Below are 20,622 nucleotides of genomic sequence, written 5' to 3' on the forward strand. Positions count from 1 at the left end.
TGTTTTCCTTCTATTTGTGGCAGGCGGATGGAATCCCTCTGTCATCCCCCTGAGGAAGGGACGGGAACATCTGGAGAGCAGTGGGAGAGCTGTGACTCATCCTACAGCATCATTAACTTCTTATAGCTGGTTATCATCTCCCTCTGATAAGGAGAGAGCAGCATCCGTGGGGTCAGGCTGGCGGTAATTGGATGGGAAGGCTTCAGGGTTAACCCTTCCCCAGCTGCCAGCTGAGCCTCCCCGAGCTGCTGGGGCACAGCCAGTGCTGGGGAGCAGCTCGGAGCACCCCCCAGTTGTGCTCTCAGCCCGGGGGGGAGCCCAGCTCACCATGGTGGCTCCAGGGGAGGGAGGGGAGCTGGAGCAGGAGGATGCCGCTGCATCTCCAGGAGTCTGAGGACAACAGGCTAATGACTGTTTCTAGTCAACGTGCCAAGGAAAATGGTGCCAAGAGCATCAGTCCCTGTTAGCAGGGTGTGAATCCCCCCTGGTCTCCCCATCACACTTCTCTCTGGGTGTAAAGATGTTTTTGAGTCTTGCTTTGAAATTGGCTGAGCCTTCCCTTTGAACACCCCCCCCACCAAGCCCATGCCTAACGATGCAAACGAGCTAATTAGGCCACGGTGGAGCCCGAGGCTGCTCGCCTGGGGCCAGTGCCCGGCAGCAGCTCCTTCCATGCGCAGAAAACAGCTTGCGGCTGCTCTCCCCGATCCACATCAGCATCCTTAAGGCAAGTGACAGGTCCCTGCAGAAACCTCCGTGGTGGGGAGGGGGAAGCAACCAGGCTCCCCCCAAGGTGAGAAGGGGTTTGAGGTTTGCCTGGTGCATCCCGCTGATGGGAGCAGCTCTCTGCAGTGCAGCCCAAGCAACGAGACCCCACAGCAGCATTCCTGGAGGGTTTCAGCCCAAAAGAGGAGTTGGAGCATCTCGCAGGATCCCTGACCCCACTGTCCTGCCATGCCAGGCTGAAACCAACCTGCCAGCTCACTTCTCCAGGGCAAGCGCTAGCAAAGATGGGCAACTTAGGTGTTACCTGCCCCTGCAAATCCCAGAAGAAATAACTGTTGACCAGCAGAAAAGTCCAGAAGTGTGGCTGGGAGAAGGGAGCATGAGCATGGATCCGACTGGGGCCAGCACGCAGCAGGCAAGAGCCGGCACAACCCTGCCTGCCTCAGGGATGCTGAGGGCAGAGCGGCCCATGGGGTGATGCTGTGACACCAGGGGGTGCCAGAAATGCAGCCTTTGCCCCAGGTCACATTCGGCCATGCTGGACGGCAGCCTGCCCCGCCGTGGTGACATCTCTCCCGGGTGTCCCCACACAGCCCCCGGGCACGGTTCCCAGCCAGCCGGGTGCTTTCTCCCGAAAATGAGGTAGCGTCTCCGAAGGCTGGGTTAAAGGCTTTGCTTCAGGCATTGGTCAATCCATTTTCTCTCTGGTCTCCAAGCCAAATGGCAGGCACTGGCCATGAGGGACCTGCCACGGCTTCTTCAGAGGAGGAGGCAGCCAGATTCCCACGCTGCCTGGTTCATGGCGGGGATGCCCCAGGGAGAGGAGACCAAGGTCAAGGTGCCCAAAATCAGCCTTTTCCAGGAGCTGCTCCCCATCCCAACCCTGCCAGCTGGGTGCCTCCAAAGCCTTGCACTAGGAAACAGCTTTTCTCCACTCTTTGGGGCTTATTGCCCCAGAAGTGAGCAGGGCCATCTGTGGTCAGCTGGAATGGTTGGAGACTCGAGGCATTTTCTGCTGGAAAAAGTTGGGCTGGGAGATGGAGCATCTCCCAAAATGGGACTTATTTCAGTAAACCTGCGTTTGGGGGTAAAGACCCAGAGAGGGGAGGGGAAGAGGGCTCTGAGCAGGGCATCACCTTCTCCATCACAACACACTGGGCCATTTGGGGCCTGATGTGTCACCTTTAAGAAAGCGCAGAACTTGCCCTTTTTTCAATATTCTCATTTAGAAGCAGTGACAAATTCAGTTTCTACAAACGAACCATTTCGAATGATCCCAAATATCACGAGCTTTTTTTATTATTCCCTCCAACTCCTCAAGATTTCCCCTATGAGGAAAATTTCAAAACATTCTGTTTGGCTCCAGTTCGAATCAAAGGCGGATTTTGAAACCCCTAGATCTTTGCAAAAGGGACCGTTACCCTCCGAGCAGCCACCTCCTGGCCCAGCTGGGCTGAGAGACCTCCAAGAAAAACGCATGAGGCAATACCAAAGGATGCTGAAAGGGCTCTTTGCCCTCGACCCTGCTGAAGCAATGTCCCCATGCTGGCCTGGCCGTGGGGTTCAGACGGACCTGTCCCACCCTTTGGCTCCTGCTGGACCGTGGGACATTTCTACCCAGCGCATTGTCCTGTCCTGAGCCCAGGCTGGGTGGGTTCAGCCCCCTCTGGGTGCTTTACCCCATCCCTGGAGCATCCTTCACTGCCTTGCCAAGGGCAGCTGCCTTTCAGGGCACATTTGCAGCATTTTGGGCTCACTGGGGGTGATGTGGGCCTTCAGTAACGTGTGTGGCCTGGGGACCATAACCCCGTTCCATGGATGCATTTTTCCAAGGGGAAATCATAGGCTGCCACGTTGAGTGGATGGGAGCATGGGCAGAGAAATCAGCGCCCATGTCCAGAGAAAGGCCTGCAGGGACAGAAAAGCTACAGACTCCATGCCAGAGGGGCAGCACCACAGACTGATGTTTCCCACTGTGTCTCACCCCTGCAGACGCCTCGGCCGTGGACATGGACCTGTACGATGCCCAAACGCTGGCAGAGGCCCTCAAGTGGTACCTCCAGGAGCTCCCGTCTCCCCTGATCCCTCCAGCTCTCTACGGCGACTTGGTCCACATGGCTCAAGGTAAGCACAGACAGGCTCTCCCTGCACCTGGCACCTTTGTGGGACTGAAGGAGCTTCAAGAAGTCCCTAAAGATGCTCCCCAGCATCTCCAGGGCAGCTCCTGACCTCATTCCTTGCTCAATGCTGTACCAAGGGTAGATGCTGAGAAGGACCACTGGGAACATCCCCTGGAGTGGTACAGCAGCTTTTGGGAGATGCTCCGGGAGAGCAAGGGGGGACCCAGTGGGCAGCTTCACCCCCATCGCAGCCCGGTCCTCTCCCGCCACAGTGCCCGCAGGAGCTGCTGCCTGCTGGGACGGGCAGCTGCCAAGCCTGGGTGATGCTGGCCCCAGAAGAAAGCATTATTATAATATTTTGGCTCCGCTGCCTGGGAATTTTCTTCCGTAATCTCGTTAACTCCCGGCTTTATATGGGCATAGAAAATTCTCTGCTTTTTCAGCTTAGTGCCATTAGGAAGAGCCTTTATGTCCCTGCAAGCTTTCCAGCCTCTGATATGTGTATGAGACTATCAAGGTTTTGGGTTTATTTGATTTTTTTTTCAAATAAACAGGGCAGGGCTTGTACACAGGTCAGCAGAGCCCACGGTCCATCCCAACAGGGAGCCTGGACCAAAACCCATTTCACATGAGTCCTTGCAGAGCCTCTCAGCCCAAGACCCCACAGGCAGCACCAGGCACACACGATGCTCTTGCCCGCTGCATTAAATAGGACCTGAACCCCTTGCTGCCTTCGAAACCAGGATTTCCCCTTTTGCAGCAGTTCTCATCTCACTGCCGGTCGCTGCAGTATCCTGCATCCCCGTGCATCACCTCCTCGTCCTAAGCCAGATTAGCGCTTGGGCAGATCATGCTCTTGGCTGCCTTAAGAGGCACTAAAAGATCATCTATGGCCAGACCAGTGCGGCCTTTTTCTACCATGTCCTGGTGGGAAAATGCAATGAGCTCTTTGTGGCCTCCAGCAAGGCAGGAGGGACGCACAGAGAAACCGAGGGATAACTCACACCCCATCCTCCCTGCCCTGTGCAGACACGGAGCCAGAAGAAATACCCCAGGGCTGGTGGCATCAAGACACGGCCTTCCCCTCACCCTCAGAGACAGGAGAAATCAAAGGCTGCCTCCCTTCCAAGGATGAAAACGCAATTAGGAAGCAATTAGCTGGGTTGCCTCGTTAAGCAACTTCAAAGGGAAGCGCCTTTCCCCACAGCCTGCGCTGGGGCGGGCTCTGCTCCTGGCACAACGGGCGCGGGAGGGGACAGGGCCGGGAACAGAGGCGAAACCGATGGAGATTTCTCTGGGGCTTTAAAAGCAAAAAGCTAAAAATACAAGTCTTTCAGGAGATGGTGCTGGGTTTTGGCGGGCTGCCCTGCGAGCAGACTCCTGCCCCACTTGAGGCAGGGTGAGCACCTGCAAAAGGAGGTCAAAAACATCCCCCAAGTCCCCCCTTTGGCTGTGGACCTTTCCCCTCTGACATCCCCTGGGTGCAAAGAGCAGCTGATTGGGGTAGGGGAGTCCTGGAGCAAAGCCAAACTTCCCACAGGAGCAGCTTTTTGGACACAGGGGCACACAAACACCCCATCGCCCTCTGAGTTGGGTTGCAAACCTGCTTCAGAGATGATCCAGGGTGCCTCACCCTCCAGCTCTGGTGCACCCAGGCCACAAGGATGCGTTCCGGGAGCTGTCTGAGCATCGGCCAAGCCTCAGCCCTGGTGCAAAGAGCCGCGGGGAGCTGAGTCAGCCCCGGCCCAGCCGGGCTTTGAAGCTGGCTGAGAGCAACACAGCCCTGGGGACATCCCTGTCCCCCGCAGATGAGAGAGCCGGGCCAAGGCGGGGATGGAGGGTGGCTGGAGAGCAGCTGTTTCCCGTGCCCATGGCAGGACCGCAGTCCCAGGCCACTGAGCTCACAGCTCACAAGACTTGGGAGCCCTAGCCAAGGCTGCCAGAGGGCACCGGGGACATGTGGGGACACTGGTGGGAACAGCACAGGCCTGTGGGCTGCTCAGGGCACCTATGACAGGGGTTCTGGTAGAACCTCCATGACGTGGAACACCATCAGGTGCCTGCTTTTATTCACATGGACAATACAAGTATTGCAGGAAGCAGCTGTACCCCAGCCAGCCCTCCCTGCTGCTGCATTTCAGGGGGTGAGAGCGGCCACACTGGGAGGGCTGCAGGGGCCTCGCTGCAGCCGTGGGCCAGTAGCTCTCAGCCCAGGTGCACCTTTTTTTCTCCTTAAAACCCTTTTCCCTCCCAGCTTTCTTTTTTTCTGTGGGGGAGGGCTGAGCCTTTAAATTGGGCAGATCTTCCAGCTGGTGTTCATTTCCCACCTCTGCTTTGCTCTGCCTTTTTCAAGGCTTTGCCATGCAGCAGGGCTGGGCTCCTGCAGTTCTCCCCTGGAGCAGCAGTGAGGGGTGTTTAGGTGCAGCCCATGCCAGGTGAGAAGCTCAGCCCCCAGTGTTCCCTCCTTGTCTGTGCTGAGAGGGGGAATGTGCTAAAAACATCCTACAATCTGACCTGGCATGGTATGGGTGGGTAAATGGGGCTGGACGCTCCAGAAATAGGTGTCTGAGACACCCCCAGGGCAACACATCTTGCATTCCCTGTGCTGCCTGGGGTACTGACATGTCCTGCCGCCTCTCTGTGGGAAGGGATGGGCTGCAAAGAAACAGTCATAGGTTTTGGGGAGAGGTTGAGATGGGGATGTTGTGGGCTCTATGGGGAGCAGAGACCTGCCACAGTTCACACCGTGTGTGCTGCCAGGTTCTGGGTTCCCATGAGAAGCAACGGGATGCCCCAACCTCCCCAAATGACATTTCTTTTCCTGTTTCCCCTCTGCTGCAGAGACCCCGGGCTTGGAGGAGTGTGGCCAGCGAGCCAGAGCCATGCTGGCCCCCCCAGCCCTGCCGCAGCCTCAAGCGCTGCTCCTGCGCCAGCTCACCTGCCACTTCTGCCACCTCTCCCAGGGCACCCGCAGGAGCCGCGTCTCGCCTCGGCTCCTCGGCGAGCAATTCGGGGAGCTGCTCCTGCGCCCTGCAGCAGCCAGGTGAGGTGCCCTGCCCTGCATGGGATGGAGCGGGAGAGAAAAGGTGCCCATAGCCAGGCATGGCATGCTGGCCTCCAAGCATGCTGGTTTTGCTGGATGCCAGCCCACCAGTGGCTCAGCCCCAGCGTTTTCCAAAGGGGGAGGCCAGAGCTGGAAGCGCTCATCCCAGATGTGATGCCCTGACATCACAGCTGTTCCCTCGGTGACCAGCGTGGTGTCACACACAGCACTGGGGTACGCAGAATTGCCCCAGTCCCACAAGAGGTTCGTCGGGGTGGCTGGCTCCTGTCACAGGGGTGTGAGGGTTTCTGGAGGGCTGAGCTGCTGGGCACCCTCATGGACGCCCTGCTTCTCTCCACAGCGCTGAGGCGAGCCCTGAGCTCTGTGCAAGGATCCTCGAGTCTCTCATCGTGGCCAGCGAAGCGGTCGAGGCACCGGCAGCCCCAGGTAAGAGACGCCCAGCTGGCAGCAGAGGGGACAGTGGGAGTGGAATTTGGGGAGGCGATAGCCACAGGTCGCGGGGGGGGTTTCAGCGGCTGGTGTGGTGACGGGAAGGTGCCCGTGTCCCTGCACCAGTGACTGGGCTGCGCTGGCTCCCTGGCCAGGCACGCTGTTCCCATTTCCCTGCTTTCTTCTCAGAGATACTGGTTTTGGGGCATTTCTTGGCATCTCCTCAGGAGTCTTGTGGCTGTTTTCTTGCTTAATGTCCGTGTTCCTACTTCGTGGTGCCATTGGGTCCCGCTCCCCTGTTTTAGGGGGCTCGGTGGGTGCGGTGCTCTCGGTCAGGGCTGCTGTGCAGTGTGTTTTGGTGAGCAGGGATCTGGCTGCAGTCTGGGAGTTTAAAAAATAGCAACAGAACCATAAAATGGCAGGATGGTGCTTGCTGTAGGATCAAATCTGGGTTTATGACTTTTGGCTTGCGTCTAGTTTTCATGTGGGCAGAATGATGCTGCACTCAACAAGGCACCACTGCCCCAGTTATGGGGTGTCCTTCGGATGGGGACGGGCCCTTGTTCCCCCACCTCTCTGTGCCTGGGCGAGCAACCAGAACTGTGTTTCTTCTGTAGATCTTAATGACCCCACCCAACTTTCAACCACCAGAACTGCAGTTATTCCCCTTTTATTACCAACATCAGCGTTTGCCTTCAGCAACAATTTGCTCTTCTGCTTCGGTGGCTGAAGTCCCAGCCCTGCACTGGGCACCTTCTCCTGCTGTGTCCTTCTTGCCTGGTGGCATCTCGTGTCCCATCAGTGTCCAAAACCAAAGCGCGTGCCCCTTGCACCCTCTGCAGCGCCCCAAGGATGGGAGGCAAATGGTCCATCCAGGCAGGAATGTATGTGGTGTGGAGGGAGGGTGCTCAGCGGAGCACAAACCGCAGACCCTGAGGATCCCAGAGGACCATCCCTATGGGATCCCATCTCCAGGCAGCTGCTGAGATCCAGTCACATCCCTGCACAGAGCTGCCCAGACCCCCAGGAGGCACAATTGCTTCCAGCCCTCCTGCTTGGAGATACATCGGCGTTGGCCCCAGTGAATTCTGTCTCTTTGTGATGTACCCATGTCCCTGTCATCACCCTGGCTCCCTGGGGGGTGGTCTGGCCAGGCAGGATTACAACTCTTAATATTCCTCATAAATCAGCTCTTTCAGACCCGTCATCTTATTTGTTGCTGTCGCCTACAAGTTTGTTGAGATCCGTATGTCTGTTCCACCCGCCAAAACAGATGTTGGGCAGCTGCAGCCCAGCAGTCCCAGGGGACCCCACTGCCAACCCCAGACCCTGCACTGTCAACATTGGTCTTCACCCCAAACTGAGCAGAGGAGTTGAGCAGGACACCGGGGTCCTCATCTCCTTTCTGGGTCAAAATCTCCTCTATGGGCACATGCCCATGTGGGCACCCCACAAGTGTGGGGCAGGGCACCTGGGCTCACTGCCCCCCAAGCTGCAGGACATCAGACAAGCCCTGCCACCTCCCCACTCTTTGTACCTAAAAGCAAGGATATTATTACTTAGCTGTCATCACATTAGGATGTTGGGAAGCCTAATTAAATGCCTGCAAAGCGTTTCTGAGAGCTGCGGATGAAAGGGGCTATATATAAAGTGCAAAGAATTATTATTAGCGACGGGGTCCGCGCCCCGGCCCCGCTCCCGTCACCCCAGCCCCACTCCCCTGCGTTCCGGCACCGTGATTATTTTCGTGCATGTGTGGAGTTGCGGTCTTATAATTATACATGTAAACTAGCTATAAATAACCTGCAATAACACGGCGGGTGTGTGCACATAGCACAGGAATAGGAGTCGGTAGCTGACACGGAGGAAACCGCGGTGTGACCTCATTCTGACTCAGGTGTAAATATACCTCGTGCAAGCGGGCAGCTGGGGGGGCTGGGGGCTGCGGGGACAGTGGCCACCTTGGCAGGAAGGATCATGTTTCGGGTGAGGAACAAAACTGGCTGCGAACCCCAGGGAGGCTCCTGCAGGGTTGGGGTCTCTCCTTGTCCCCTAAGTCCTGTGGCTGACGGGGGGGAGGCTTGGATGTGAAAATCATCATGAATAAGAATGTAAATGATGAAATCTGGTTGCTGGAGGGGCTTCCTGGGGTGGATTTGCTGTTGTTGAGTTTGAGGGGTCCCTTCCCACAGGTGCTGCTCCTCTGGGGGTCTCTGCAGCTGCCCATGGACAGGCTGCAAAGGGGAATGACATGGGATGGGTCCATGATGGCTACTGAAAGCTCTTCCCAGCAGCCGGTGGATGCAGCAATAGGGTCACACTGGAGGCACTGGTTTCCATGGGGCCATGTACTGGTTTATATTGGACAATGGCATTGACTGGTGGCAAAGCTGTGACAGAGCTCAAGGCCAGGTGGCCACATCCAGGCCACGTCACTGTGTCCTCCAGCAAGCCCCCAGTACTGGCAAGCCACCCCTGTCCAGGGGCATGGGGACATTCCCCAGCCCCATGGGGACCTGGGGGGGACACAGAGCCCACAGCAGGACCCCAGAGCTCACAGAGGGGCTGTTTCCCGAGCAGGGTGATGGGGTAGGGAAAGGCAAAGGGAAGAAGTGATGCAAATTCTAGCTCAGCTGAAGGAAGATGACTTCATCTCCTTTTCCTCTCCTGGTGCTATTTATAGCCACTTTAATTTACTCCCCTTTGCTTTATTATCTCTCCAGCAGGCCGTTAGCCCTCAGACAGCAGGATGCCTTTACTCACCATACCGCATAGAATTCTGGAAAAAAAAAAAAAAGCCACCAAAAAATACCCAAAAGCAGGGGCAGGAGGCAGGGAAAGGCGGCAGAGTGCTGGGGGCAGGAGCATCGCTGTCCTGTGGCACAGGTTTCTGGAGAAAATGAGAGGATTTGGGCTTATTTTGGGGAAAAGAACAAGACTTGGGTGAGGAAGATGTCCCTTCCTCCTTCAGAGCAGTGAGTGGAGGGGACAGGAGCAGCAATGCCAGGGTCCCCTCTTCAACCCAGGATGGGGGCCGCTGTTTTGTTGGACCCTGACAAAGTGGGCGCCCCCTGCTCCCCCAGGACACCCAGCCCTGCCCCCCTTTACATGAGGCAGTGGTGTAAAGCCCAATGGGCGAGGATCAGGCTGCAGCACCCAGCCCAAGCACCCTCAAAACACCTTCCCCAAAGAGCAGGTTTGGCAGCCCCGTGCCATGGGGAAACCGAGGCACGGCCTCCTCATGGAGTCACTCTGCTAGTGGCTGCAAAATCCGGTACCTTGTGGGGGTTGGTACCCAGCACCATGGGCACCCCACACTCCGGTGCTCAGCAGGGATGGAGCCCACAGGGCTGCGGTGGTGCTGGTGGTGGGTGACATCCCGTGACACCTCATGATGTGGCACGCAGGGCAACTTCCCAGACTGAGCCCCACGCAGGCACCTCTCTGCAAGCACCACTGCTGAGCAGGACTGCCACGTTAAACCAAATTAGAAGCATCTGGCTTTGAAGTTTTTAATTAACTTTTTTCCTGTTTACTTTTTTTCTGAATCCAAGCCCATCCTCTCGCTGTCCCCAGCTCACGTGTCAGCGTGTCACAGTGGAGCTTGCAGACTCGGTCAGGGAGGGCTCAGAGGGCTTGCTGGGGTGTGCAGAACCCCCTGCCCAAGATGCTGGGGGCTGTGTCCAGGTGCTGCGCTGCCTGTCTGGGAGCATCCTGGCACAGCCACGAGCCTCCCACCGCTTGGCCCAGCATATCTGCCACAGTTTGTGTTACCTTTTGGTGTTTCATCCCCCTAGGGCTGCTGATGAGGGTTAAAAACAGCCAGGAAAATACCCAACCAAAAACCCCTGGGTTGAAGGGCAGCATAGGGAGGCTGTAGCTGAGTGGTTCCCTGTGCTGAGACACCTGGTTCTGACTCTGCTAATCTGCAAATAATACACAGAAAACAAATTAACGCTGGGGAAGAGGGTGAAAAAGAGAGAGCCTGGCTAGCGACGCAAGATAGAGAAAGCAGCTAAAAATAACATTCCCAAAGGCACAGGGAGGAACACGACAGGGATCTGCACTCCTGCCATCCCAGAAGGTGGCCCTGCACCTCCCCAGCTGCTCTGGCCGAAACACAGCCCAGCCCAGAGAATCCAGAGAGGGAAAAGCCTCCGAGATGGGCAGCAGTGGGGAGTCGAGAGGTGCAGAGCCGTGGCGCAGGGAGTGATGCTCGCACCCACAGCAGAGGATGGGGGTCCCCCCAAACACCCCGCGTGCCCAGCTGCTGCCTGACCCACTTGCAGGCAGCCGGTGGGCAGCGGGATGCTGCCGGGAGACCCCGGGGCTGCTGCCTCCGCAGCTAATTTTAGCCTGTATTCAATTAATCATGGAGCCAGGAGGAGATGGCAGCACCGCTGCAAGCCCAGCCCTTGCTGGTGCCTCTGCCTGCCCCCCTGACTGCCCCATGCTGGCTGCTGGGGGGCTTGGAGGAGCAGGGACTGGGGTGTACCCCCACCCCAGGATTTTGGGCTGAGGAGTTACCCTGTGCTGCATTCCCCTTCCTCCAGCCGCCTTTATGTGGCTGGGGCAGCTCTGGGAAGAATGTCCCACAGCAGCCCATGGTCAAGCGAGCTGGATGCCTCCTTCAGCATCTCCTTGTGCCTCAGTTTCCCCTCCTGGTGGTCCCTGCCCATAGGGTTTCTCGGGCTGCCTGTACTGCTCTGGGCAGGCATTTTCCCGGCACACCAGGGATGTCTCCCTGGAGCAGAGCCAACCAGCAAGGGATGTCTCAGCCAGCCCAGATGGCCACCAACACACCCCAGCGGCAGCCCCTTTCCTGGGGGGTCACCAGCTCTGACCCCTTCCCATCCCCAAGCGCTGCAGGTGGCCATGCCCAGGCTGGGCAGAGCTGGGGCAGGAGCACCTGCACTGCTCAGAGACCGGCAGCTTCCCTGGCACAAGGAGGGACCCTGGCAATGCCATGGGGATGCGGGGTGACAGCCCCGTGGTCCCTCTCTCTCTCCATGGCAACCGCAGCCCTGCTCCACTAGTCCTGGTGTCAAAAGCGTGGCACAATCCAGCCCTCCCCGTGACAGGGAGAACAGCTCCTGACGGAAACATGTCTCGGCTGGGATTGAAATCCTTTTCCTCCCTGCACGGTGTGGCCGGAGCTGATAAGGGGCTGGATAACCCCAAGCATTGTGTGTGCCGCCGGTCCATGACCCACTGGTGGTTTCACTGCTAGGGAGGAAATGCTGCACTCGGCCAGCCAGGATTTGGAGGGATTTGGCTGGAATTTGGGGGGAGCCTCCGTGCGTGCTGGCGAGAGGGTGCTGGGGCTGCACTGCTGCCTGGGCAGCCTGCCTGTCTTTTTGATGTCACATGAAGTTTTGGGATGGCTCCATGAGATCCTCACTGGTATAAGCCCAGGTTGCTGTGCCAGCACGCACCAGCCAGATCCTGGCTGTATGGCTGCAAAAACTGCCAGCCCAAAACATTCAGGTTGTCCGCAACAGCCAGGGTTTGGCTCTTGGGGTTCGCAGGCCTCCAGATGGGGCTTTTTACCTGGGTCACCCCTGCCTGCTCTGGAGGGCAGGTCCCAGAGGCCAGGCTGGCTGAGCAAACCCTTCTCATCCCGAACAGAGTCACCGCTTTGCTGTCACAGGGCTGGCTCGCTCCTCGTGCCGGCTGCTCGCCGAGCCGAGCTGGGGGAGCACGCGTGCCAGCACACGTGTCCTCCCGGCTCCTGCCCTCAGACGCTGTCTGGGATCGAGTGGCTCTTTCTGCTGCGGTCACTCCAGCTAAACAGTGCCAGTGGCTTCACAAAAGATGGGGAGGGTGACAAAGCACCAGTCACGCTGCCAGCTGCAACCAGTTTTCCAGCTTGGCACCAAAAGCCAGGAGCATCCTCTCCTGTGCAGTGGCATTTCTGTCCCCTGCAGCCTGCCTGGCAGCGGATGGGTAGCAGCGTGTCACCCCACTGCCCTTTCGGTCAGGAGATGCCAGAAAAGGGCAATGCTGCCCAAGGGGGGATTTAACGCTGGAGCAGGAGGGTTAAAGGGTGGCTGATCCCAGCAGCGCCCCTGGACCCTGGCTCCTTGAGAGCATCCCAGTTCTGCTCCGAAGGAGTGGAGGAGTCAGGCTGCCCGGCGCACACACGAGTGGCTCTGGGGAAAGGCAGGATTTGTGCTTCCAGGAGGGAAAATGAGTCACGAGGGGACAGCAGGGCTGTGCCAGCAGCTGAGCGTGGGACCGGGGTAAGCGGTGACTGTCGGCTGCTATCCGGGAGGTCAGGCAGAAATGCTCTCGCAGGCCTTGCCTGGCTTTAAAATCTATTAACGTCATTTTGCCGTTCGAGCCGAGAGCTGCACAGGCAGCAGAAACATTCGGGCACGGCTCAGATCAGAGCAGGATTTCAATTACAGTAATCAAAGGTGACACAGATAAGAAACCCCTGGTCTATGAAGCCGCAACAGCTGTCCTCTGGCTCCAACCGGCACCCATCCAGAGCGGCTCCATCAAAACCACTGAAGTGGTACAAGGGTAAAATTGGATTGTGAATCCATTTTCATCTGCCGTGGTAGAAAATGCTTTCCCTGTGTTCCTTGGGGAAGAAAGCCACCTTGTCAGAGAAGTACTGAGAGGGCAAGGTGCCAGGCATGGAAGAGGGGACATCGTTCCCTCTGAAGGCACTGGCAGCTGCTTGTGGATGATGGAGGCAGCAGGAGGAACAGCTGGGATGCTCTGCCTCCTGTTTTCCCTTCTCCCCTTCAGCCTGGCCCCAGAGCTGGGGAGGATGCTCGCAGGGGGAAGCCCAGGGAAAGCCACCTCCAGCTCCTGCCTCTGCCACCACTTGAACGTGTCCTTGGTCAAATCCCCCTCCTCTTTTGTCTCGCATAGTCTGGGGTTGCAAATTTTTCGGGTGGCAGCGGGGCAGCAGCAGCGCCGTACAGCACCGTGCACCCTGATGTGATGACTGGGCTCCCTCTCCTGCCAACCATGACCCCCTCACCCCTTCGGGCTCCCACCCCCAGCTACTCACTGACACCCCATGGACCCACCAGTGAATGCCACCACGGCCTCGCGGGACCCTGGACACAGCTGAGCCATAGGGGCACCCCTGGGTCCCACACACACAAGGGGCCCTTTCTGACCCCCTCCAGGCATGGCAGGAGCTGCCAAAACACAGCTGCTCTTTCTGCATCCGCTGGACTCACTCCAACCTGGCTGGGTGTCAACTGCCCAGCCATGGTGTGTCCCCCCCAGTGCCCCCCGGAGAGTGCGAGCCCTCTCCCGAACACTGGGGGTTTGTGCAGGGCGGTGGGGCTGAATGGCGGGTCTGTGCGGCCGGGCAGGGAGGGAAGGCAAGAGCCGCTTGCCTCATCTGTTTACCTGGAAACGGAGATCGCGGCCAGGCCCGGCTGCAGGCGCTTCCATGCCAGAGCTAATGGGGTGGGGAGTGCCGCACTGCGCCCGTCCCCGAGCATCCCTGCCAGCGATGAGGATGTGGACAGGGACCTGGCATGGCTTCTGCAACCTCAACGTGCCCGCACAGTGCTGGATCCTCCTGCACGCTGCAGGCGGAGAACCGGAGCCCAGGGAATAGGGACAGACCATCAGGGGGTGGGGGATGCTGCTGGTTGTCCTCTGCCCTGCAGCATCACTGCACCCCAAAGTTCTACAGGGTCCCTTCTCAGGTGTCCACATCCTGGCTGCGTGTCTCCACGCTGTCCATGGGTCTTCACCCTTTGTGCCGTGTTCCAGGACTGGTAGGATCCGTGCCCTGGCTGCATGTCCCTATACTGTCAGCGGTCTCCACCCTGGCTGCGTGTCCCTGTACTGCCCGTAGCGCTCTGTACCGGCCATGGGGACCACATTGGCTATGAACACCTGTACTGGCTCTGTCCCCACACAGGCTGTGTTACTCTGCACCAGCTGGGTCCCTGTACCAGCAGTGTCCCCACTGGGACGTGAGAGCCACTTAGCAGTGCCAGGAGAACAGAGCCACCCATGCAAGCAGAGGGTTTTGGCCTTGTGTGAGCCAGGACTGACGGCCGTACACGAGCTGCTGGGGAGGGACAGGGGATGATAGCGTCTTCGTTAGCGTCTGGATGTGTGGGGATTAACGAAGCTGGCTCGCTGTCCACGGGGTTCAGGTTGCCTTATCTGTGTGTATCTGTCCCTACTACCGCAGGCAGAGCTGCTCCTGCCACTGCACAGCTAATCCCAGAGGCTGCCAGATAGGGCAGGGACCGCAGCCTCCACCCACACCCTGCCTGCGCGGCAGGGCCGGGGCACCCAGCTGGGCTGTGACCTGCTCCTGCTCCCAGGCCGGCTGATGCCAGAGATAACCGGAGGCCCAGGGCAGAGGTGCAATGAATTTGGCATTCTCAGTCTGACAGGAGTACGCGCAGGGTTAGGAGGCTGGTACTGGCATTGACTTTTATCCTGACCTCAAGGCTCGGTGACCTTCCAGTTCTCCCAGCAAAGCTGTGTCTGCCCAGTTCGTCTCCATCCATCCTTTCCTTCAGATGAAAGAGTTACTGCCCCATGGCCAGGGCTTGGGGACTACACCAAGTCTCTGGGAGTTCACAGCGGCGCTTTAGGGTTGCTGAGCAGGTTTCTTCATCCTTGGGATACTTCAGGCATTTGGGGAGTAGTGTGAGTGGTGAAGGAGCTGGGGTACCCGCAGAAGTCGGCATCTCACTGAGCAGGCTGGCACCACATCATCCCCAGGGCTGGGACAAGACCACTCGACCTCATGCCTTGCAGACGTGGCTGCAGCATCCTTGCTGAGCATCCTCAGCTCATCCCAAGTACCTGGAGACCCCACGAGTCCTGGCTGCCCATCCCCGGTACGGTCAGCAGGGTGCCCTCCCCCTGGCCTCTGGTACCCCTCATTTCTCCATCCTGCATTGGCCCTTCATGCCCTGGGGCGGGAGCAGCATCCGGGGTTGTGCTTCGGCACCATCCCAAATTTCCAATCTGGGCATGCACAGTGCCATGGCAGCGACTTTATTTTTTCAGCTGCTTCCCTGTTTTCTTTGCAATCGGGCTCTTTCACAGGGCAACAGCAATCACGAGGGTTATTTGGGGAGGGCTCAGCGTGCCCCTGAGCAAGCAGCTTGCAGCGTGGTGTGCAGACCCAGGACCTTGTGGTCGCTTACGTTGCTTTGGGAACCCCACATCTCAGATGGCTCCAACATTCCCTGGCTATGGCACAAGGGGAAAAAACATCTGACCCAGACTCAGGGGAGATGGTTCGGCTCTGCACACCCCACAGCTGCCCTCAGGGCAACTTGAGACAAAGTCTTGTGGGGGTTGAATCTCATCAAACCCCAGCAACTTTGTATTTTGGGGTAGCCCAGAACCTCCTGACTTTGTTGGGGCTTTTTGGTTCAGCAGCCAAATAGTGATGTCCGCTGTCAGCTCCTCTCTCTGAATAACTGGATGCTCACCGCTGGCCCTAATGGCTGATTTCTTTGATGTGAAGAAGTGCTGGGAAGAAATTAACTTGGACTGAACCAGAGCTGAGGCGTGGTAATGCAAAAAGCACCAGCCCAAGGTGGGCTGTTTCAGGAGTGGTTGTAACCATGGGGTTGCTGCACGCTTCCGAGGGGAGCTCTGTTCTGCAGCCTCCCCCAGCTGTGCGCAAGATCCTTAAAGTGAAACATCTGGAGTGTTTCAGAAAGAGAAACCTGAGTGTTTTGGGGTCCAGAACAATTTGAAAGATCCAAGACAAATTCGTGAGCCATCAGGCTTGACCTGAATCTGGTCTTTTCAGCGAAGAAGCCAAAAGTCCTCGTCCAAGTCATTTCCTCCCAGATTTTATTGGGATTAGAAGCACAGTGTCCTGTGCTGGCAGGCGTCCCCCGTGCCGAGCACAGCCAGCCCCTGAAATCCCTTCGTGCTGGCCCCAGAGTCCATCTCAGCATCCCAATGCTTCCAATTTAGACCTTCTTGTGGCAGAGACCGATAGAGAAGCACTTTGCAGGACGGCGCTTCCCCTCCCTGGGGAGCAGTGCTGGCGCTTTGCTCTTCCCACTCGCCAGCTCCGAGGAAGAACGAGGAGCTTGAATTACTTTTGTTCCAAGAAGGGTGGATTTGGTTTGCAGAAAGATAAGGGCTAGGGAGCAGTTGTTGTGCTCTGCTGAGTCTTTTGCCATCTGGAACAGCTTTTGGTTTCCTTCTGGATGCCTCTTCCATGGCCTGCATCAGGAGGACAGGGAGAGGGGCAAGGACATCGCTCAGATCCCTGGGGAGGGAAGGGTGAGGAGATGGAGCTGGGGGACACACAGGTCTGTCCCCATGCTCCCCCTTTGCAAGAGTAGGGGAAAGTCAGCCCAGGCAAGCTGGGAAGAGCCTGGGGACATGGTGGACTTAGCAGTGCTAGGTTTATACTTGGACTCCATGATCCTAAAGGTCTTTTCCAACCTAAGCGATTCTATGATATTATATTCCACTGTGCCAGTCGTGAAGTTCTCTGGTAAGCCCTTCTGCAGGATGTCCCCTGGTCCCCCCGCAGCTGCTCGCTGGCCCTGTGGCAAATGGTTCCTATGCGGTGGCTTTGATTTGGTGTCCCCGTAGCTGACACCTGGTTCGGGGCCACGCTGCTGCTGCCCAAGCAGCCTGTACTGTCCTGAGCATCCAGAGCCTGAAACCACAACCTCTCGGTGAGCATCCTCCCGCGAGAGGCTGATCTCTGCAATTAATCTGGGCATGGTTTATGCTAACGACTCTCCCCACTTTAAATTATAAATGGCCCCTGGCATGTGTGCACACAAACACACGTGCACGCACAGAGATCCTTTAAGGCCATCATTAGCTGTAATTAGTGGGATCTGTCACTCATCTTTGGCAGTTAACGATGAGCCCTGAGTCAGAGGAATCCGGCGGCAGATAAAATAAACACGATTTCAAACAGTTTGGAAATAACAAGCCTTCATTAATCAGACAAGCCCCAAAGGAAAGCGCTTGGAAAAGCGGCGGCTTCTTTGCTGTTGCCGAGAGCAGGGCTGGGTGGGCTCCGTGCTGCCCCCCATCCACCCCCTCCCCAGCCCCTCCGCTCCAGCGGTAGCAGGAGGCAGGATGCTTTCTCACTTGGCTGACTTAATGGCAGGAATGAGGTGTCAGAGCCAGTCAGCTCCAATAAGAGGCCTGAAAACTGGTAAAACCCACCCAAAAGGGTTTCTGCGTGGCCCCTCTCTGGGTGACAGCAGCCAAGGCAGGATCAGGCCCCAAGGTGCGGGTGGGGGCAATGATGGTGCCCCATGGTGGGAGCCAGGGCTCAGCTTTGGGTGCAGATGAAGCAGCTATGGGGCAGCACATCCCAGAGCCACTGCTCACCCCAAGACATGAAAGTCTGCACAGGCAAGGTGCATGGGAGGCAGCACGAGCATCCCCAGGATCCATGTGCAGAGCAGGATTTGGGGAAAGGGCTGGTACGAGGCAGGTTTGCTATGGAGCAGGGGGAGCTGGGGAGGTTTCTGGCTGTCACAGCTGCAGCTAAATCACAGCAAATAGGAGGGGAATGGGACACATGAGGCTGGATTATATTACAAAGGAGCAGTCCATCATGGGGTATTTAAAATAATCCGCTTAGATGCACAGTAGCAGATTTGGAGTGCTAAGGGAATTGAAGGCGCTGTGGCTTTGCAAGGCTGGATCAGATCTAGTTAAGACGCCACTTAGGACAGCACATCCTATTCTGCCTCACTGCCCCAGTGGACACGCACATGGCACCCGCAGCCCCTATGAGTCCACCCCGCCCCAGCAGGGAGGCACCCAAGGTGACACCAGCCACGTTGCGATGGCTGACAATGTCCTGTGGCATCTCCCTGGGACAAGTGGCAGGTTTGGGAGGTGCCAGCCTCAGAGCACAGAGCAAGGGCCTAGATTAGGCACAGGATGATGGGTTCCCATGAGCGACCAAGCCTGCAGAGGGGTGAAGGAGGTGTAAGTAAGCTGGGACCAGGGGATGCCCAGAAGGGAGCTGCACCTATGCTGCAAGGGGTGGGAACCTCCTCTCAGGGCACCCACATGCCATTTGCAGCTCAGCTGGGGCTGGGGACCCAGCGCGGGGTCCCCAGCAGGCTGGGATGGGGTGTCAGGGGGGTTGCCCAGGGCTGTTGGTACCTGCTTCTGCTTTGGGAGGAGAACTAAGGCTTAGGCTGCTCAGAGGAAAGGTGGCCACACCTGCAGGGATGCCAGCTGGGCTGCTCTGTCCCTGCGTGGGCTTGCAAGCCCCATGACATGGTTGGTGGTTGCAGAGGAGGGTGGCTCACTAATGTCATGAGCTAGGGGGTCATTCGCTGTCCTAGCCTGGGGTCTGCATGCATAGAAGCTCGGGCTGTTTGGGCATCCCTGGGCATCCTCATACTGCTCCTCTGAGTTGGGCTAAAAGCTCAGCCTCAGGGAGACCATTTCAGCCCAAGAAAGGGTTCTCATCCCAGAGACTTCATCTTTGGCAGGCTTTTCCCCAGAACAGCATCCTTCCAAGAGCAGGGGGTTTCCACCTTGGGCTGGCACCTCCAGGCTGCTCTGATCAAGGGGGATTCAGCCCACGGTGGTCCTGCAGAGCCGAACCGAGCAGCAGGCTCTCGGAGCCAGGCAGAGTTAGAATCAGAATCACAGAATAGTTTGGGTTGGAAAGGACTTTCAAAGCTCATCTAACCCAGCCCATGCAATGACCAGGGACATCTTCAACCAGATCAGGTTGCTCAAAGCCCCGTCCAGCCTGGGTTTGAATGTTTCCATGGACAGGGCATCTACCACCTCTGTGGTCAACCTGTTCCACTCTCATTGTAAAAGGTTTCTTCCTCATCTCTAGCCTGAATCTCCCCTTGTTTAGCTTAAAATCATCACCCCTTGTCCTATTGCAACAGGCCATGCTAAAAAGTCTGTCCCCATCTTTCTTATAGGCCCCTTTTAAGTACTGAACATGTTGCCGGACATGACCCCGACAAGGAGCTGGCCATCCTGCTGCCCATCTTTTTGCTCTCAGGAAGGGTAGGGCCCAGGAACATGCCCCCAGAATCCGAGGCCACATGTCACATTAGGCCATGGGACTATTCGCCCCTCTCCTTGCCCTTAACCTGTTCCCTCTGTCCCCCCCTGACCCCGCTGCAGTGCCACGCTCAACATGAGGGCTCGCTCCTGTGGGTTTAACCGCTGTCCCCAGCTCCCCTGAGCATTAATCCAAGCGAGGATTAAGGTTAACAAGCTCCTGGAGCCACCCAGCGCTCAGGCCTCCTGGGATGGACCACTCTGTCCTGGCCCCAGAGAGGGCACAGCGCCCTGCTGCCCCCCCCGAATCCCCAAACCTCTCCTCTGCCACTATGCAGCTCACCAGGGTTGCATGGCACATGTTCACCTGTCCCCAAATCACGGCTCACGAGCCATCCTCAGGGATTTGGGGGCTTCCAAGCCTCTGTGAGCATCTTTCTCCTGCTCCCTGCAAGCCCTGGGGTGGGGACCAGGAGGGGTATTAGCTTCTCACCCCACTTCTCCCCATACCCTGGGTGCTGTGCTCTGGATCGCACATTCCTAGATAGCTCTGGGTTCGTGACAACTAATTTAAATGCATGGAAAATACCTTAAGACCTGGTAAGCCCCTGATCCCTGCCTGCCTCATGCTCCCCGTGAGAGTCCCCCACTCTGGCCATAATCCCTGAAGAGAGGTCACCTGCGTACCCCCCAGCCCTGGGGACAAGGGACCCTCTCCTGGGCACCCACGGGCTCCGTGGGCTGGTGCAGGGGTGCGGGTTATAGCCTTGGCAGGGAGTCCTGTGTCACCTGCTGGAGACAGTGGGGACAGGGCCCCTAGGGACACTCCTGCCATGGGGTAGGATGGCCAGGGCAGAGAGGGTGACAAGCAGAACTGCCACCCTCCTGCGCCTGCCTCAGTGCCACCAGCTCAGGAATAGGAGCTTTTAGAGAGAATCAGATAATTGTTATGTATTTTCGTGTAGTTGTGATTTTTTTTTTTAATTTCTATTTTGCATTCCTGTATACTCCACAGTGAGCAAAGCCCCCCACATCTCAGCCATCCCCCCAAACCCTGCCCCATCCCCTGCAGGGAGCCTCCCCGGGACATGGAAAGGGAGGGATCCCTGGGCTGGCTCTGCCCCCAGCCCCATTTCCCCACCATCAGGAGCCTCTGCTGCCTTCACCTGCTCTGACCCGCGGCCCCAGGAGCTGTTATCCCCCTCCTGCTGCACCCGCAGGATCAGAGGCTGTCAACGCCAAACTCATCCCAGAGAGATGGGGGCACCGGGGAGGTGGTTACAAACCCTAATG

At 57.6% G+C, this 20,622-nt stretch overlaps 1 protein-coding gene across 2 annotated transcripts in view; it reads left to right on the forward strand.

The window, feature by feature from the left end:
• Window positions 1–20,622, forward strand: part of PIK3R3 (phosphoinositide-3-kinase regulatory subunit 3) — a 77,477-nt gene that overhangs the window by 11,677 nt on the left and 45,178 nt on the right. For both annotated transcript variants that reach the window (XM_071809907.1, XM_065841766.2), the window contains exons 5-7: window positions 2,719–2,850; window positions 5,688–5,889; window positions 6,251–6,336. In XM_071809907.1, the coding sequence (XP_071666008.1) occupies window positions 2,719–2,850; window positions 5,688–5,889; window positions 6,251–6,336 (420 nt within the window). The remainder of the gene's footprint in view (window positions 1–2,718; window positions 2,851–5,687; window positions 5,890–6,250; window positions 6,337–20,622) is intronic.

This window comes from Patagioenas fasciata, chromosome 6 (genome assembly GCF_037038585.1).
Source record: "Patagioenas fasciata isolate bPatFas1 chromosome 6, bPatFas1.hap1, whole genome shotgun sequence".
Taxonomy (NCBI): Eukaryota; Metazoa; Chordata; class Aves; order Columbiformes; family Columbidae; genus Patagioenas; species Patagioenas fasciata.